This window comes from Micropterus dolomieu, linkage group LG18, assembly GCF_021292245.1.
Source record: "Micropterus dolomieu isolate WLL.071019.BEF.003 ecotype Adirondacks linkage group LG18, ASM2129224v1, whole genome shotgun sequence".
NCBI lineage: Eukaryota > Metazoa > Chordata > Actinopteri > Centrarchiformes > Centrarchidae > Micropterus > Micropterus dolomieu.
In genome coordinates, this window is record NC_060167.1 from 19,940,318 (window position 1) to 19,958,654 (window position 18,337).

The window sequence follows — 18,337 nt, forward strand, 5'->3', positions numbered from 1 at the left end:
CGCTACATCAAGTTAAAGACAATTTGATACTTGGACTTTAAGCTGGAGTTTAAAGAGGAGCAGATGGAAACCAGTATTCACAGGCATGCACATCTAGAGAATAGCATATATCAGAATTTAGACATCCTCTTACAAAAGCTCACATGGGGCTCTCAAGAAGCAATAAAAGTTTTGTTACACAAAACCATATTAAAGTATATTTGCATACATTAATAATTGAGTTATAGCTGATAGGCTAATCTGTATGTTAAAACTTGTTACATCTAGAGGTCCCTCTTGTGGCTAAATTACCTCACAGTCTGTCAGTTAGGTAACCTCACATAAATCTGCTTCAGAGAGTCCCCAGAAACTCAGGGATCTTCCCATTAGAACATTTCTCCCTCAGCGGTATGGCAGGCTATCTGGGCAGGCTATGCCGTCTTCCTCGAAAGACTACTTTACGAGCAACCGAGGAGCGTGGCAAGTGGGGTAGCAAAAAGGAGTTCATCCTGTCTGTGGCTGGTGCCATTATTGGGCTTGGAAATGTGTGGAGATTTCCATATTTGTGCTACAAGAATGGTGGTGGTGAGTATTTCTGTTTATTATTCTGTCATTTTAGTACTCTTGCTCTAACCTCAACTTTATAAAAGTGTAGCATATAGTGTCAGACCCTACATGCAAACTTTATTTAACTCTTTCATTGTTGTCCATTATCTAGAGAAACAAAGAAATTGATTGTCATTTTTTCATTATTTACCAATTTTTTAATATATTTATTTATTTTTGCTTTAATTGTTAGGTTGCCTCTTGAAACAGATGCTTTAAAATATTGAAAGACTGGTGATTTAGAAACCAATTCACAGTGGATAGAGGGAAACTGCACTTCTTAAGCTTAAAAACAGTAATTTTCCATGTGATAAACTGATGAATGCATTATTATATTATTATTCAAATTCATATTCAATTATTACGTTCATACAAACTCAGTTTTTATCTCTGTACTTTCAGACACAAACTCTGAAGGCTATGCACTGCATTCTCTCCTATTTTCCGCATGTGTCTCCCTCTCCATATTCACATGTGATGATTAAGGATTTGACAGGTTATAAAAGGCTATGAAAATACTGTACTGTCTGTGTTTGTGCAAAAGGAACAGTCACATTCTTTGCTGAATTCCAACAGGCTGATTTTACATTTCTCAAATTGAGCAGATTCTGAAATTCAATCTATTACACAAGGAAAGTAGGAAAGTAAAGAAGTGACCAAAAACAGGTCATCATTCTGTAAGCATATATGTTAGTATATTTATATCAACCCATTAGGCCACTGCATTGATATATTACCACTCAACCACAGATCAGGCTGTTCAATGCTACAAGTGGGCTTAGTACAAGTAAGTAGTAGCCTTGTTACTCGAACCCCGTACTCAGTGTGAAAAAGATACTCAACGTTGATTCTTTAGCTACGTTACTACATTAAGTTACGTAACTTAACCAAGCTGCGACCCTGCCCACGTGTTTTATTTTGAAAGTCTAACCGGACGTTGCATATTTATTATTGCCGCTTGACCCTGCACGTGCGGGCAGGACAGTACTGGAGTACAGTTACGTCTATCCGAGCCTCCATAACTTATGTGATAAATTGGGAGTGAGGACGTGTTGGTAAATCTGTGAGTAACATTGGCTAAGAAACAAATTTTATTTTGGATATTCTCTGCTAAGAAGTTACATTTCAAATAGGCTTGATAGCTTTAAGACCACCTTATAAACCCACGCATTTTCCCCAAAAGAATTATGATTTTCCCAAAATCGAACTATCCTCTGCTGACCTGTGAACCTGTGAACTGTTAGGTTTCAGCTTAGCATGTATATTTGAGGCCTCAATTAGTAGTTGTTAAGCACTTTCATGGCAACATAACATAATAGGACACTTTGAGTTGACCTTTTAATAATGCTATGGTAGCCTACAACAAGTAGCCTACATCTGAATAAATGAAAGTGATATCGATCTTCTCATCTATCAATAAAAAGGCAAACAACCAAAGGCCCCGCATCACACAAAACAGACCACATGTTAAAACCATCATTGGTTTTGTAGACATCTCTTTTAAAAGTTGTCAATAAGTAAACACAACACCTGTTGAAAAACACACATTAACACAGCAGTTCATATTGAGAGTGGAGGCAAACAGAGTGGAGACATTTCCACATTTGTATGTATTTTACTAGAAAACTAGCAATATATCTGCCATGTCAACCGTAAAATAGACAGAGTGGGTGTCCCCTGAGAGCAAGAAGGATATTAAGAAGTGTTCCAACTGAACATACACCTTAAACAGACATTTGAAATATGTTAATTTCAGCTAATTGATTAGTCAAGCAGCAGACAGTAGTCTGCAACGATTCTCATAATCTGTTGTTTAATCAATCAAAAAACGCCAAACATCCTCTGCTTCCAGCTTCTGAAATGGAAGGATTTACTGCATTTTTCTTTTTCTTTACCACGGTAAATAAAATATCTTGGCATTTTAGACCGTCAACATATTCACCGTACTTCTCAAAATGTTTGAGGGTTCCTTTAACAAAAGCCCCTGACCACACACAGCAGACTATGTTTAATTTCTTTTTCAGCATAAAGGTGAGGATGACACTTTAGTACCTTCTTAACTAGCTTGTTGAGCTTGTTAGCCTATCTTGCCCTCATGCTCCATCCCCAGCACACAGCAACATAAAAGCTCGCTAAAGTATTTAGGAGTAAACCACCTTGGCATCCTCCCCCGCAAGTCCACAATCAACTCCTTCATCTTGCTAATGTTCAGCTGCAGGCTCATCCAGGCCCCTGTATTCTGCCTCCTGTAGTCCACTGATCCACCGCACAGTCACCAGAGATTGTGGTACTCTTTATATGTATGGTATACCATGCATGTTTACAATGCTTTATCCACACTTGCAGGTGCATTCTTCATTCCTTATGTCCTGTTCCTTGTGACCTGTGGCATTCCTCTGTTTGTACTGGAGACGGCGCTGGGCCAGTACACCAGTCAAGGAGGAATCATGTGCTGGAGGAAAGTCTGCCCCTTGTTTGAAGGTCAGGTACACCAGCCAGGATTGAGATGTACTGAGCAGAGTTTAGCAAGTTAAAAAAGTATTACTATGGCAATGCACTGTTAACATTTTATGTTGTTTTCAGGCATGGGATACGCCAGCCAAATTATCCTTTTCTATGGATGTATCAGCTACATTGTGATTTTAGCCTGGGCTTTTCTCTACTTTTTCTCTTCCTTCTCTGGCAAGCTGCCATGGGCCTCATGTAATAACACATGGAATACAGGTAAATGATTTGTGAAAGTATTAAATTTGAAAGTATTAAAACTATTATTTCTCTCCTACACATGCCACTAACTATTTGTGTCCTAATTATATTTCTTTTAACTATATTAGGGCTGCTTCTGACTAGTAGTATTCGTTGAAGCCATTAGTCAACTAGACATCACAGATTTATGATATTTATTTAAAAATATTTTTGGGGGGTATCAGAGAATGGTTTGAGTTCCCGGCCGAGTAAGAATTTTACATTGTTAATATTGTGCTACATTACAGAGAAATACAAAACCGTAATAATGAGCCTTTAAAATATTAAAAAGGAGCACGGACCAAGTTGCCTGTTAACAACATGATTCTGAATGTCAGAACAACCAGCAAGGAGATGTTTTGTTGTAATTTGTGTACAACACTTTATTTTAACACAGTATAACATCAGACAAGTCTCCTTGTTCAAAACACGGAAATAAATAACTTCCAACTTCACATGAACAAATACTTGCCGACTTATTAATGCGATGAATGATGTATAACTTTACTTAAAATTAACTTGCTATAAACCCGCTCTTCTCTGCTTGATGCCTCTCCTGTCCTGTCCTGTCTCTGAACCCGCCTTGTCTTCGTCGACCCCGGAGGGAGGGTCCTGGTCTGAGAAGCTGTAAATCATCGTGGTACTGTATTCTCTGTTGTCAAACTGGCCTCCGTCTGGAGGCTGTGTTCGGCCCCGGGCTGTGTTCACTGAGAGGCTGCTGAGCCGGTTCCGTTGCCCACTCACTTGGCTTCAGTTCTGGTGCTAAATATGGCGCTGGTCCAGAGCTCCTGTGCTAGTTGTCTAAAGCAACACAAACACTCCCCCTGTACTCTAAGATTCCAGTCCAGGTAGAATCAGCTAATAGGACTGCTAAATGAACTAACTACCTAATGGCAGAGCATACAGTTAGCAGCAGTGCAATGTATAATAATACATTTATGACCACATAATAAGATCCACGTCCATGGCACCAACAAGCAGTGCGCTGTTAAGTGACTTAAGGTCAGAGTTGCAACACTCTCCTGATACTTTTGCTCTGGTCCTAACGACAACGCTCCCAAATGGAGTTTGAGGTTGTTGAGGGTTTTTTCAGTGAAAAGATTGTCATGTCATCTTTTTTTCGGACAATCGTTGAGTCTACTATTAAGGTGCAATCCTAAAGTGTATTTAAATTAAGTTGAAATGTCATGTTATGAAAAATAAATAAATGCAAATGTTAAATGACATACTAATAAGGAAAATGTTGTTTCATTGTATTTACAATCAAGTATGGTGTCAGGTAATTGGAATTTAGCCAAACTAGTTACTGGATCACTCATTCAATTCATTTATCATGTAGAACTGATCTAATAATGAATTAACCATGCACTTTCAGTTTTAACTATGTTTAACAATACTTTGATATATTTCAGATTCTTGTGTGGTATTGAACAACTATAATGCCACTGCTAACTGGACCTCACCCATGAATGCTTCCTCGTCTGTAGTAGAGTTTTGGCAGTAAGTTTTCACGACACTGAATTTATTTGAATGTCACATATTATCAATGGATAACAACTTAGACATGACTTTGAATGGGTTAAAGTTCAAACATCCATCATTAAGACTGAATACAATCTAAATCTGAAACCACTGGCTCTGCATTTTGGTGCAGATAGAAAAACAGAGCTTTTCCAAAATTACATCAAATGCCTGTTGGTAGACAAGTATTGTCTGGCAGTGGTTGGGTGTGAACAAGCTGTGCGTAACTCACTGACATCTCTGTTTATTGCGTTGTACGTGTTAGGGCAGGACTGCTTCCAAATTACAAAATTGTATAACTGAGTGGGTGTACAGGGCCTCAAATAACTTTGGAACGTCTCTTATACACAAATTTAACCTTTAGATCTGTTGAGTAATGGAGATCATTTGACCTGTACCAAGGCAGGAAAAGACAAATCCAGTACAACCTTTGACTAAATAGCAAACATGACTGTGTTTGATTGACATCTTTAGCACACGTGATATTACTTGTTGCATCAGTTAGGGCGGGACAGTTTACACCTGATGCATACTCCCAGCATTGCTCCCCCTGAGATTACCTTGAAGAGGGGTCTAACCAGCCAGGATAATTAAAAACACCTGTGTACTGTACTGAAGGTGTGAATGTCTTACATTGCACATTCAGGCATGTATTATCATGAATAGTTTGCTGAGCTTCACCATCAATAGACCTTTTATGATGGACTTATTGACTTGTTAATCACAGGTCAGGTGTAACTAATAAAATTATAAATGGCTGCATTACATTGAAGTGTGCCAGTGCCAGGATTCTGGGATTTTGCATGATGGCTTCTCTGGACATTTAAACGTACTGAACCTATCATTATTAGTTACACCTGCGATTTTTTAAAATACACAGAGTTGAGACTTGCTTATCATTTTCTAACCTTTTAGGTCAGTTGACATCCCAGTTTTTCAGAGAGAGCATAAAATTTTACAAAGACGGTATAAATTAGCATAGATGTATATTTCCTCAAATAATTGGTTGATAATGCTTTGTTCCTTACAGACTACGAGTGCTAAAAATATCCACCGGCATAGATGCCTTAGGAAGCGTACGGTGGGACCTTTCTTTATGCCTTCTTCTGGCCTGGATCATCTGCTACTTTTGTGTCTGGAAGGGAGTGAGATCCACAGGAAAGGTAAGACTTTCCCTCACTCAGTTTAATTTGTGAATTTAATTTCTTTATTTTTACTTCGCTGACTCAGTAAAAGGATTTTCAGGAGGTTGCCACTCACCTTTATTACAGTATGAAATGCTGGTCATTTGTGCATTTGTAGTTCATTATACAAGTATGTCTTCTCCAATTATATGTCAACTGTCTATTGGGGCAGGCAAGCCCTAACAACGCAGGCATACACTAATTATGTTGGCTTAAATCGCACTTTTTTTCCTCAGGCAGCTGCCAAATTGCCCTCTGGAAGGCGCTGTATAGCAGCTGCAGCAACTAAGAACATTTACAAAAAGTCATTCATATCAAATGAAATAATCTTTCTAAATTCATAATGTCTCTACACTGGAATCCTATCCGTTATGGTCTGTACTGTGTATGTTGTGTTATTTATTGTGTTTTTGTATTGTGATTTTAAATGATGTGGTTTTTAATCAGCCTGTGAAGCCAAAGACAAATTTCCACATTTGTGGACAATGAAGACATTTGATTTGATTTGATTTGATTGAAAGCACAAGTTGGCTGTTTTGCCATACCTTACCATCTAGTTAATTAAAACCAAAACACTTTTTAGGAGGATACTGGTCTGCTAATTTTGCTCCAATTTAATACAGGTTTGGAAGCTATCAATTACATAAACGACCAGCTCCGCTCACTAATCCTCATGCACAATCTCCACTAAACTTGTAGGAAAACATAACATGATAAAAAAAAAATAGATCTGTACTTCTACTCTCTGGCATCTCTTTTTAGGATATTTGGAGTACATAAAATTAAGCACTCCCCAAAGGGTAAGGAAAGAGTGATCAATAGAAATCTCCACTAAATAAGAATGCTGTTTTACCGCTTAAGTTACCTCAGACCTGCTGCCACATGCAATAAAGTCTCACCTTCCACTCTCTGTCAAGCCCAGAGCATTGAAAGACAGTTTAAGGATAGATGTTTTTCACAATGGTGTAAAAAGTGGCTACAAGCCAATGCACTCATCTGTCAGTGGTTCAGTGGATAAGCAGGACTGGTGTGAGGTCTATGCTGACTAGCAAAATGTTTTGTGAGAGAGATGTTTGCAGTAGATCCTGGGTGACTGGGACCACATAGTTACCTAACGAGGTTCAATCCTGTATTTTTCCCCAATGCAAAAAAGTTCAAATTGAGACGCCCTGAATTTCTGCAGTCACTTGATAGGATTCAACTTCTTGATGATGAGCGTACAGCAGTATTGGTAGTAGTATCAGGTAGATATTTCCCAGGATAAGTCCTCAGTCACACAAGAAGTGACATGTTTTCATGATTTTTGCAGCAAGGGTGTGTAGATAATCCAGGGTGATAAAAAAAAAAAAATCCCTCTACTGGCAACACTGTGGGGTTGTGCAAGAGTATCTTGGTGTTATAATGACTAACTTATATCACAACTTAAAGTGTCCCGAGAAAACATTTTAAACATGGCTACAATCATAGTGTTGAGAATTATTGTGAGCCAGCTGCCAGGTGCGGAGAAGAAGGTTTTCGGAGACTGACAAAGTTTTACACAGCAAAGTTTAATGAGACTTGGCCAAGGAGAAACGGTGTCAGCATCCAACGTGTAAACACAAGAAATGCTAACACCAAATCTGAAGGATAACATCTTTTGGTCCCTTTTATGTTCCTGTCTTCCCTTTAGTGCCTGTAGGTTTCTCTATTAGGTTACCTTTCACCTAGAACAACTAATCTATCTGATGTTTAGATTCTAATGCTTCGTCATATTGGAATCTCTCACTATCCCTTAGTTGTACCCTTATCTGTGGAGCCAGTGTGTTCTTGTAAACATTTTTGTTGGACTTAACCTTGTAAGTTTCCTAGAGAACACTGATATCTGCTAGCCTGACGTCTGAGCTACTGTCTCTAACTAATCAGTCTATTGTTGTCATCTTGACCAGAACAAGTACATGAGAAATACCTACAGCCATTAATGTCAGATAAACACTTAGGGGTCAGCTAAACTACTCTAAGCTAGACCTGTCTTACCTTTCCCTGATACATCAACTAAGACACCTAAGAAATATTCCTAACACATAGGTTATACTTTATTATTCTTACATTTGTAATGTCATTTTTGCTTAAACGTAGGCTACCTATGTCACAGCCACATTCCCCTTCCTCATGTTGGGGGTGCTGTTTCTCAGGGGAATGACACTTCCTGGAGCCTTCCATGGCATCAAGTACTACCTGTACCCCAATCCTGCACGGCTCGCTGATCCGCAAGTATGTATTCTCATTTGCATTGTATTATTTTATAGAAAAGTAAGAGTGTTTTTGGTAAAATCATTATGTAACTGATATATAGGTTTGGATGGACGCTGGAACCCAAATATTTTATTCCTATGCTATATGTTTGGGATGCCTGACTACACTTGGGAGCTACAACAAGTACAACAACAACTGTTACAGGTGCGTACTACAAGATACATTATTTTTTGAGTTGGTTGCAGTTGTATTAAGCTAGCAGCATCCAAATGTTTCATTTTTATGAGGCATACTATTTTATAGATAAAACACTCTTAACATCCCAAATCTGATGGATGTACTCTGGCACAACAAAAACCAAAACACTTTAAGATTATTTTTGTCAGATTTAATTTATTTGCATCCATCACCCATTATTTTTCCTTTAAGTTTTAAGTTGTCTATAAGCCCTGTGTTACCAAGAAAGAAATAATGACGCAGTGCATTGTTTCTGATTTGCAGAGACTCCTTCTATCTTTGCTTGTTGAACAGCGGGACTAGCTTTATATCTGGCTTTGCCATTTTCTCAGTTCTGGGCTACATGTCACAGAAATCGGGCATCGACATTTCTTCAGTTGCTGAGTCAGGTACGAATGTGAATCTATTGAGTACTGAGTAGACTTTAAACTGAACAACTAAAGTTGTTTTATACATTACTGCCTTACAGATTTTGATCATATAATGAAAATGAAAAGAATGTAAACTTTAAAATTACTCATTAATAGGAAATATTTAAACTTTTCAACTCATTTTTATTTTTACCTGTTGTGATTATGCTGCCGATAATCCTCAAATAAGGAACAATAAGGAAATAAGGAAGTGCAATAGATAAAAATATCAATTTTAACAGCGAAAATCCTCAACTTTGTTATGACCCAAGTTGCAAAAACACTGTGGCAGACAGCAATGGCTTACTCACGTTTGGTTTCACTCTGCAGGCCCTGGCCTTGTGTTCATAGTCTACCCACAAGCTGTGACCCTTCTTCCATGGCCTCAGGTCTGGTCCGTGTGCTTCTTCTCCATGATCATCTTGTTAGGAATAGACGGTCAGGTGAGCTGCAGCCTTCCTTACACCTCCCAAACATTTGCTGCAATGTTTCTTCTTTTGTTAACTTGTCCAGACACTAACTTGTCTTTCTGTCATCCTCCAGTTTGTTGGGCTTGAAAGCATCATGACCTCTCTAACGGATGTCTACCCTTCCCAGATCCGAAAAGGATATCGCAGAGAGCTTTTCCTGATGCTGATCTGTGCTATTTGCTTTATGTTTGGCCTGTTATTGGTGTCAGAGGTAAGCTGGAAGCAGTCCATTTCATTGGTGGTCACATAAACACTTGAGCCATTTGCGGTCTGATCAATTAACCCCTAACTGGGAACAGATTTTTTTTCATTCTTACTGAGGACTAACTTCAGTGGAAGCTGTTTTGTGAGCACAAAATAAAAGGTAATGATATCTTGTTTTAATTTTAGGCTGGAGCATACATTCTGCAGATCTTTGATCACTATGTCTGCAGCGGCCCCACTCTTCTTCTGATGGCAATCTTCCAGTCACTCATTATTGGATGGATTTATGGTAAGATAAAGTTGTCAATGGTACAGCTGTCTTTGGTTTTTATGTTACATTGATACCACACTAATCGTACAACCTTACAACCAAAGCTGTGTCCCAATTCCATACTATGTATTGATTCTAGAGGCTTTAACTATATAGTGTTTTTGAAAATTTGGTTAAATTAAGAATACTAAAAGATCAGTCTTCATAGTTAATAGGCTTGATTAAGCTGTTAATGTTGAGACTATCCCACAAAGCAATGACAACGTAAACTGCTTGAAAAGAATGAAATTGTGGACAGTGTTGTTGCAGCTCAGAAACATCTTGGTAACCAACAGTACTGCGACTTTGAAATAACATTTTGCTGTGTATTTGTTCAATTTTATCAGCAAAACGTTGTTTTTTAACTGTGAAAACTATTGGTGAAAAAACACAAATGCAGTGATGGTGATTACAAATCTAAGTTAGACCAAATATATTGTAGCAATGAATTTGTAAAGTAACAAAAAAAGCTGGAGTCACAAAAGTATATACCAAATGTCAAATTATTTACATTAATGAAACAAAGTACCATCAGAGACAGAATAACATTAAGTCTCCATTGTTCTACTGACCGCGTCATTTTCTGTTGGTGTGCCTATAGCAGATATTGTTTGACCTTAGATTTTTTTACCCACTTCAAAAACTGTGAATTTTAGTGTATATCCCATATAGTTTGTGTAATATAGAGCTGGGACAGAGCTTATATAATGTGTTGCTGTCCTAGGTGCTGAACGCTTCAGTGACAACATTGAGGACATGATCGGGTACAAACCTCTATCACTGATCAAGTACTGCTGGATGTTTGGCACCCCTCTTATTTGCAGTGTAAGAATAAGTTATGTTTATAAAAATTTTTACTTTTACTTTACTTTTGATCCAACACTGTTTATATGTTTGAGATTTGTTTCCCTTTAAAGGGCACACTTGTGTTTTTGCTCCTGAGATACTCCCCCTTGAAGTTTAACAACTCCTACGTGTATCCTTGGTGGGCGTACTTGATCGGCTGGTTTTTGGCCATGTCGTCTCTTACAATGATTCCAGTAACCATGGTCTGCAAACTAGTCAAAGGAAAAGGGACTCTCTGGCAGGTCAGTGATGGTTGTTAGTGGGTGTTATTCTACAGTTTAGCATCAGAAATTTATTTCAAAAAATGTTGCTTGTAGTGCTTTTTTTGTTGCATGCTGTTCTGCTGCAAGTGATATTCTTTGACAATATTAATTCCTTCCCCAAGCGTCTCAAGACAAGTTCCAGACCTGCAGATGACCTTCCAGTGATTGCAAAGGAAATGACATGCATCAGTGCCTCACTGCATGTCCCTGATGATGGAAAAATTTGCAATTTGTAACAAAATTTCAATCAACACACAAAATGGTATAGAGCAGGTTTTTACTATATATAGGTTTATGGTGGTATTTTTGTTTATATTTATGGTGGTAGCATTCATTTCAGATACTGAATGTACAAAATTCTACATTGAGTTGCGCCCAATTTATACAACCCAAATCTGTAATTCCTCAAAACCTGAAGGACAACAATGGTGTTTCTGCATGATTTAGCACCTTCACTACAAACGCACAAATGAATGCAGTGGAAAGTTATTTAAACTCAGATTATATTTAGGCTGTTATTAAAGCAGTAAATTTGAAATATTTCCGATAACATAATATTAGTGACTAAATAAGCAACAATCAATTTTAGGGGGAAAACAGTTTTACCTATTACTTGTTTAGAGATCAACACTTAAAAACTAAAAGCTAATCTACTTCATCAGGAAGGAGGTAGTTTCATCAGATTTAATGTCATCACTTTGTCAACATAATCAAACAGGGCATCAAGAATAAAAACCTGAATTCAGGGCAGTGTTTTGATCTACAAGATCCTCTTCAATACATTGCTTTGAAAAGACAATTAAAGTATTTATTTGGAGCCTAACATTGTGTAGAATTTTGTCCTTTGTGCCCTGCATTTTTTTGTCTTGCCTCTATGTGACCAAGATTGTTCTACATTTTGCAGAAAATAGTGTCTTCATGTAGGACCTATCACTCACAATAAGAGGCTGGTAGAGAAAATGGATTTATTTGGCATTTAAAGGAATAGTTTGACATTTTTGGAGATACACTTTTTCTTGATTGATCAATTGTCATGTCGGCAGAGTTAATATGAAACTACAGCCAGAAGCTGATTGGAGAGACTCATTGGTGAATTAGTGGTCTTTAGAGGTGCCGAAGGCTTCTTTTTATACCATTTCACAGAGCCAGGCTAGCTGTTTCAACGTTGATCTTTGTCCTCATTCACCTCTTCCGTACAAGGTTTCCCGTCACATTCATCTGTGAAGTAATATAGTATGCGATTACCAGCATACTGTTCACACTTAAGTCTACTCAATCAAGACATGTCATGTCATCCAAGTCATGTGACTGGATCACATGATTGGGTTTGCCCAGTCTGAAGAGGTGTAGTGCCTTTTCATACTCATGTATGAAATTCATGCTAGTCTAGTATGCATCCAGCCAGGCATTTCTTGCGTACACAAAATCCACATTTGTGCAGTTGCAACATACTCAATTTGACATCATACTTATGTTAGCATGCGATTATACCCATGTTCCTCCCCTTTGTTCTCCTCCTGTTTTTCAAACAGGCCAGAGCTGCAGTGATTGTTATTATAATAGACTTAGTCATTCATATGATTCCATCAGTGGACTTTCTGTAGGTCCTCACACTAGGGCATCATCACCATCGTTGCTGTCTGTGGTGTCAATTTTCAGACACAAGTCTCATTTATTTTCTATTCACTCATCAAATTGTTTTATATATGCAGTGTATATTTTTTTTCAGCAGTATAAAGTATGGAGTATTTACTTCCTCAGCCTGTTAAATAAGTGTTAAGCTACTTGCTGCTTTTAATTCCATTTCCTTGGATCACTATATTGATGAGGTATTTTTATATGACTTTTGTCTTCATATATACATGACTTTAAATTCGAATAATAAAACACTTTTTGGGGCAATATGGCTTGTGAGTGAGGTCTTTATATTTTTTTACTTTAAATTTCTACTCTACACTACATTTCAGATGACAGCTACAGTTAATATTTCAGATTAAGATTGTGCATGAACAAATGTATAAGTTTATAAAATACAATGCATTATAGATAACAAAAACATTGTGTTTAGTCGGGACTCAGGTGTTTATGAGTTGTTAGCAGTTCCAACAAAGAGACATTTATTCTCTAAACTTCTCAGATGATTTCATGTAAATAACCGTACACTACCCCTTTAGTCATTTCACAACCCCTCAGATTTATCTTGAGACCTTTAGTGGGGACACCACCCCTAAGTTGGGAACCACTAAACAATCAAATTTTATACAGTGGACTCAAAGCTAGCTCCCCCTATACAGCTTCACCAGAAAAATGCTTCTACATTGATGCACCAGTATTAACAATCTTCTAATGTAATATATAATAGTATGTCAGTTAAAGGGGACATTTTACTGCAGAATGAGACTTCTGCTTTTTATACTTTAGTACATTTCGCTGATATATTTTCTGCCCTTTTATTTTTAAAGTAGTATTTTGAATGTAGGACTTATTTTTAATAATGGAGCATTTTTAACTCATTGTAATTGCTACTTTTACTTAGCATCTGAGTATTTATTCTGCCACCTCTGAGTACTTATTCAGTTTTTAAGTTATTTGTTCATGTAACTGCTTTGTTTTTCTGTGCACATATGGTGGCTTTGTAAAATAATCGCAGCTCTTCACTTGTTTCACTCTTTGTGTTATGAATTACATTTGAAAAGGATTAAATTAACTTTTCTCTACTTTAAGTACCTTGAAGATGTCTCTAGTACTTTGTGAATCAGGCTGTGTCACAGTGTAAATCTGGGAAAGTGAATAAAAACAATTAACTACTTGTTCCCAGGAGCACGGCAGCCTCCATCACTGAAATGGAAAAAAGTCGAGAACCACCAAGACAAAGACAGTGACTGGGCAAGAAAGGCCTTGGTCTGGGAGGTGCCCAAGAACCCAACCGCCTCTCTAATACCTTTGAAAAAAAAAAACCTGTAAAAATGTGTTTTCGCTTGTCATTATGGGTTGCATCAAAAATAAAAATTGTGTTTAAGCTAGAACACAATAGTGTGTAAAAAAATCAAACAAAATTAAGTGAAGATTTAAAAACCTTCTGATGTCACCACACTGTTTTTGAGCTTTGAATACAATGTAACTCAGAGCACCCAACCAATTAAACTGTCAATTTTACTTAAGTAATGCCTGGGAAACTGGCAGCAACATCTTATCAGGCATGTTGCCCAAAAGGACTTTTGTTGCCTTAGATGACTCAAAATGTTCTGACATTTTTACTTGCATCTTTCAAAGTGTTTAGCAATCAAAAGATGTTCAATTAAACAGCAAACCTTAGGTATTAAATAAAATACATTTTTTTAAATATTTATCTCCTCATCCCACGTCATAGTATTTGCCTATTAAAATGCTGATTATTTTCTTAATGAATTTATTATTTTAGTCTACACATTAGAAAACTTTCAATTCACATTTTTGAGTGGCCTTTTATTGTGGCCAGCCTAAGGCTCACCTGTGCAATACCCACGCTGTCTGATCAGCATCTTGATATGCCACACATGTGAGGTGGATGGATTATTTCGGCAAAGATTGACAGATTTGTGAACAATACTTGAGAAAAATAGGCCTTTTGTGTACATAGAGAAAGTCTTAGATCTTTGAATTCAGCTCATGATGAATGGGGGCAAAAACAAAAGTGTTGCATTTACAATTTTGTTCATTGTAGATAAAGATAAATAAACTACCTTGTACCTTATAGTAATACTTTCATTAATTGATAATTTCCTTAGGTTAGCCATGATATACAAATGAGAAATATGAATACTACACATGGAAACATTTATCAAACATTTATTTAAAATAAAAAAAAAAAAACCAATGTAAAAGATAATATCTGTATTTGTCTAATTGGGTACACTTGCTCTGACGATTTTGATATCATCGACCGGCCGATCTTGACCGCTTGTCTCTACCATCCCAATCCGGTTCAGCACTCCCATCCCCTGGTATACTCTTCCAAAAATACTGTGCTTTCCATCTAACCACTGAGTGGGTCCAAGAGTGAGGAAGAACTGGCTTCCGTTTGTGTCCGGTCCTGCATTAGCCATCGCCAGAATACCGGCACCTGATAGACACAAAGGTGAAATCAGAATTACAATTTTGAGACTTTTCACTGTTAAAAGCATCTTATAAATATTAAATGAAAGGAATCTGTAACACTACATTTTAAAATCAGATTTCAAATCAAGAAATCCTTGAGCCAAAACCACAACATATTCTCTGTAGCTGTAACATTATTTGGTATACACTCACTTATAAAGTTCAGTTCAGTGTGCTTTATTGGCATGGATGTTTCAAATAATGTTAAGGGCTCAGCACTGACACGCATACTAATTAGGTTAATTGTAAAGGGTGCAGGAGCCTTTATTTACCAACCTACAGTTGTCTCCTCCACATCTGCCACTTTGTATAAAAATGTTTCACCATGATTACCTGTGAATTTCAGTTCTGGGTTCAGCTCATCCTCAAACTGTTTACCAAATATGGAGGCACCACCGCGACCTGTTAGGACGACAAAGATTAGAAAACTACACAATTGCTCTCAAATGAAGTAACTGAACAAGACAATATGCAATTATAAACATGTCAGGCTTTATATGAATGGACTGGTGTTTTCCACTTAAATGTTATTACCATGTGACCTTCAGACTTTGCTTTGATGTTCAATATCACTCTGTCCATGTTTCACACTTGGCTGTTTTGCTAAAGAGATCCAATTTAGGATTATCAGTGTATGTTCAGGGTGAAAGGTTTAGATTAAAAATCTGCCAAACAAATGTATTGAGATTTCACCGGGTCGCTCTGTGGGACCGCTTGATCAGCCAAAACAAGAACGACAGATGTGTCATCGGCCCACTTTGATTATGTACAAGCCCACTTCCTCAAGATCCTCAATACCAGCATGAAAGAATGGCATCGACCTCGACAGCTTAACGGAGTAAAGTGATGTGAACAGTAAAGTTACTAAAAACAAAGACATCGGTGCTGCAGTAACAACTTCACAACCTAAAAACCTCCAGAGTGTGGCAACAGTCAGCCAAAAAGGTTGAACTGCAGCATCGGCAAAACTTCGCTTTCCTAGAAACACCGGAGCATCTGAAGAGGAGGGGCGTCATGTTGTTGCTCTGTGGATGATGAAGACTCATCTCAGTAAGCTAGTTAGCGAGCTAGCGTCACGTTACGAGCTGTAACGTTTTCTATACAGTTTCCTTTAGTCAATTTGATTGAATGATCGATAATGACGCTGAGAGTAGCACATAATTATGACACAACGGCCGCGTTCACATTCCAGATGTGCCCTGACTTTACAATCATAAATGACGCATCGCTCATGACGACGTTCCCAGCTGGAGAACGTGTTGCGAGTGCGCAAGATTAGATAACACCGGACAATTTCATACTTTCTAAAGAATAGAAAACAGTTCTCCTGTCTATGCGTGAGGCGGCGGATAATTCGCCCCAAACTCCCTTAAAGTTTTAAATTAGAGAGGTCCGCAAGACAAGGTTGTCCATTGCCTCCCTTGTATAGTATTGCAATAGAACCGCTAAGTCTTCTTATTTTGAAGAACCATAGTGTTAAAGGAATGTGCACCCCTTTAGGCAGAGAAGCAAAATTCTTTTCATCTGCTGATGATAGCAATGTCACTGTTAAAACTGAACTAGACATTGAGAAGGTAGTAAAACACTTGCAAACCTATGAGAAGGTCTCTGGTGCTAAGGTTAACATCAACAAATCTAGTATCTCGTATTTTGGTAGCAACAGTCAAACAATGCGTGGGGGTTTCAGGAAACTGGAGACATGGTAAAAATTTTGGGAGTCTATTTTGGTACTGTTGCTTCAGTTGCAAGAGATCGCAGCTGAGTGAGCTGTTGCTTAAAAGTCAGAAACAGACTTGCTCTTTGGAAGATGAGATGCCTTTCGTTGAAAGGGAAGGTGGTCGTTGTCAATAATTTAGTTCTGTTATTCTTCACACTCTGAATGTTCACGGAATGCCAAAAGAGATAGTACATAAATTACAGTCTGCCATTTCATCTTTTTTGTGGAGAGGAGGTAATTTGATCGCACACTCCACCTTAATCGGAAAGGTAAAAGAGGGGGGTTTAGCGTATAGAGACATTGCCACGTTTAAAGACGCGGCTAGAATAAAAGTTATAAAGAAATTCTTATAGTAACAGGCATATTTGGATGGATTATTTGTATCACAAAATAAATCAAAGTGGTTCTTGTGGTATTTTCAACCTGTGTCAACTGTCATCACAGAAAATCATAGAAACGTTCCCCTTGTTCTATAAAGAAATCTTTCCAGCATGGAGTAGAGCCAGAGTATTACTTTCGTCACATGTAGAACACAAAGGACAAGTATTGAGACAGCCGCTCTTCAGAAACCCCTGTGTTGCGTTTCAGGGAAGACTGCTTCAATCTTTGTTTTTTCCCCCCCCCAATGGCTGACTTACACACATTGAGAGACGTTCTAAATACAACAGGGAGCGTAGACAGTGAGTTCGTACTCCAGACCTTGGTAAGGAAGAGTATCAGTTTAAAAACAAAAAAACACTGGTCAACATATGTTCAAAAATTTAATCGGATTTGCCTTCTGAATGGAAATCAATTCTCAGAAAAACTTCAAAAGTTGTGCAGGATGTCTCTCCTGAATTTTCCGTATGTAACACTAATTCTCAGAAATCATTGGTCGATATAACAACAAAGATGTGGTATAAATTGTTAATTGAGAGAAGTATTGCACGACCAACTTCAGAAAAGATTTGGGAAAAAATCTTTTTGGGAAGAGATAATCATTCAATCTGGCAGAATATTGATTTAAAATATGGCAGTCACGCTGTGTTTAACACTGATTTTAAAATCAGACATAGGAGGATATTCACTGGAGTCATTTTGCATCAGATAAATAAACAAAAATATGCCAGGACATGTACCATCTGTAGGCTCGATGATGAAACTTTAGAACATTTTTTTTAGATTGTCCGTGCCTTGCTCTTTTTTGGAAACAAGTCACGATGCTGTTGTGTCAGGGTTGCAACTGGGAATGGGGAGGATAAAAGATGGCTGTTATTGTTTGGTTTACAGTGGGTACGGAAAGTATTCAGACCCCTTTAAATTTTTCACTCTTTGTTTCATTGCAGCCATTTTCCAAAAATCAAAAAAGTTCATTTTATTTCTCAGTAATGTACACTCAGCACCCCATCTTGACAGAAAAAAACAGAAATGTAGAAATTTTTGCAAATTTATTAAAAAAGAAAAACTGAAATATCACATGGTCATAAGTATTCAGAC

General features: G+C 37.6%; 2 protein-coding genes across 3 annotated transcripts in view; one reads left to right on the forward strand and one right to left on the reverse strand.

Moving 5' to 3' along the window:
• The first annotated feature begins 218 nt into the window (after nucleotides 1-218).
• On the forward strand, nucleotides 219-12,909 carry slc6a11a (solute carrier family 6 member 11a). Of its 2 annotated transcripts, none has more exons than XM_046075285.1 (14): nucleotides 219-564; nucleotides 2,932-3,066; nucleotides 3,169-3,309; nucleotides 4,743-4,830; nucleotides 5,882-6,014; nucleotides 8,151-8,285; nucleotides 8,368-8,471; nucleotides 8,769-8,893; nucleotides 9,245-9,357; nucleotides 9,458-9,595; nucleotides 9,775-9,877; nucleotides 10,623-10,723; nucleotides 10,816-10,986; nucleotides 11,130-12,909. In XM_046075285.1, exons 1-14 carry the CDS (start codon nucleotides 390-392, stop codon nucleotides 11,241-11,243), a joined length of 1,776 nt encoding a protein of 591 aa, XP_045931241.1. In that variant the 5' UTR covers nucleotides 219-389; the 3' UTR covers nucleotides 11,244-12,909. The 2 variants fall into 2 exon arrangements, with proteins under 2 accessions (XP_045931241.1, XP_045931242.1); XM_046075286.1 differs by lacking the exon at nucleotides 219-564 and adding an exon at nucleotides 819-1,648.
• Nucleotides 12,910-14,819: 1,910 nt separating this feature from the next.
• ppil1 (peptidylprolyl isomerase (cyclophilin)-like 1) overlaps nucleotides 14,820-18,337 on the reverse strand; it is a 6,543-nt gene continuing 3,025 nt past the window's right edge. The window contains exons 3-4 of the mRNA XM_046075292.1: nucleotides 15,478-15,546; nucleotides 14,820-15,109 (exon numbers count right to left, since the gene is read on the reverse strand). Coding sequence (XP_045931248.1) covers nucleotides 14,889-15,109; nucleotides 15,478-15,546 — 290 coding nt within the window. The 3' untranslated portion in view covers nucleotides 14,820-14,888. The remainder of the gene's footprint in view (nucleotides 15,110-15,477; nucleotides 15,547-18,337) is intronic.

Coding starts and splice junctions, on each gene's coding strand:
- slc6a11a (XM_046075285.1), top strand. CDS start 390: ATGGCAGGCTATCTGGGCAGGCTATGCCGTCTTCCTCGAAAGACTACT. Junction 3,067..3,168: donor AGTCTGCCCCTTGTTTGAAG/GTCAGGTACACC, acceptor TGTTGTTTTCAG/GCATGGGATACGCCAGCCAA. Junction 4,831..5,881: donor TCTGTAGTAGAGTTTTGGCA/GTAAGTTTTCAC, acceptor TGTTCCTTACAG/ACTACGAGTGCTAAAAATAT.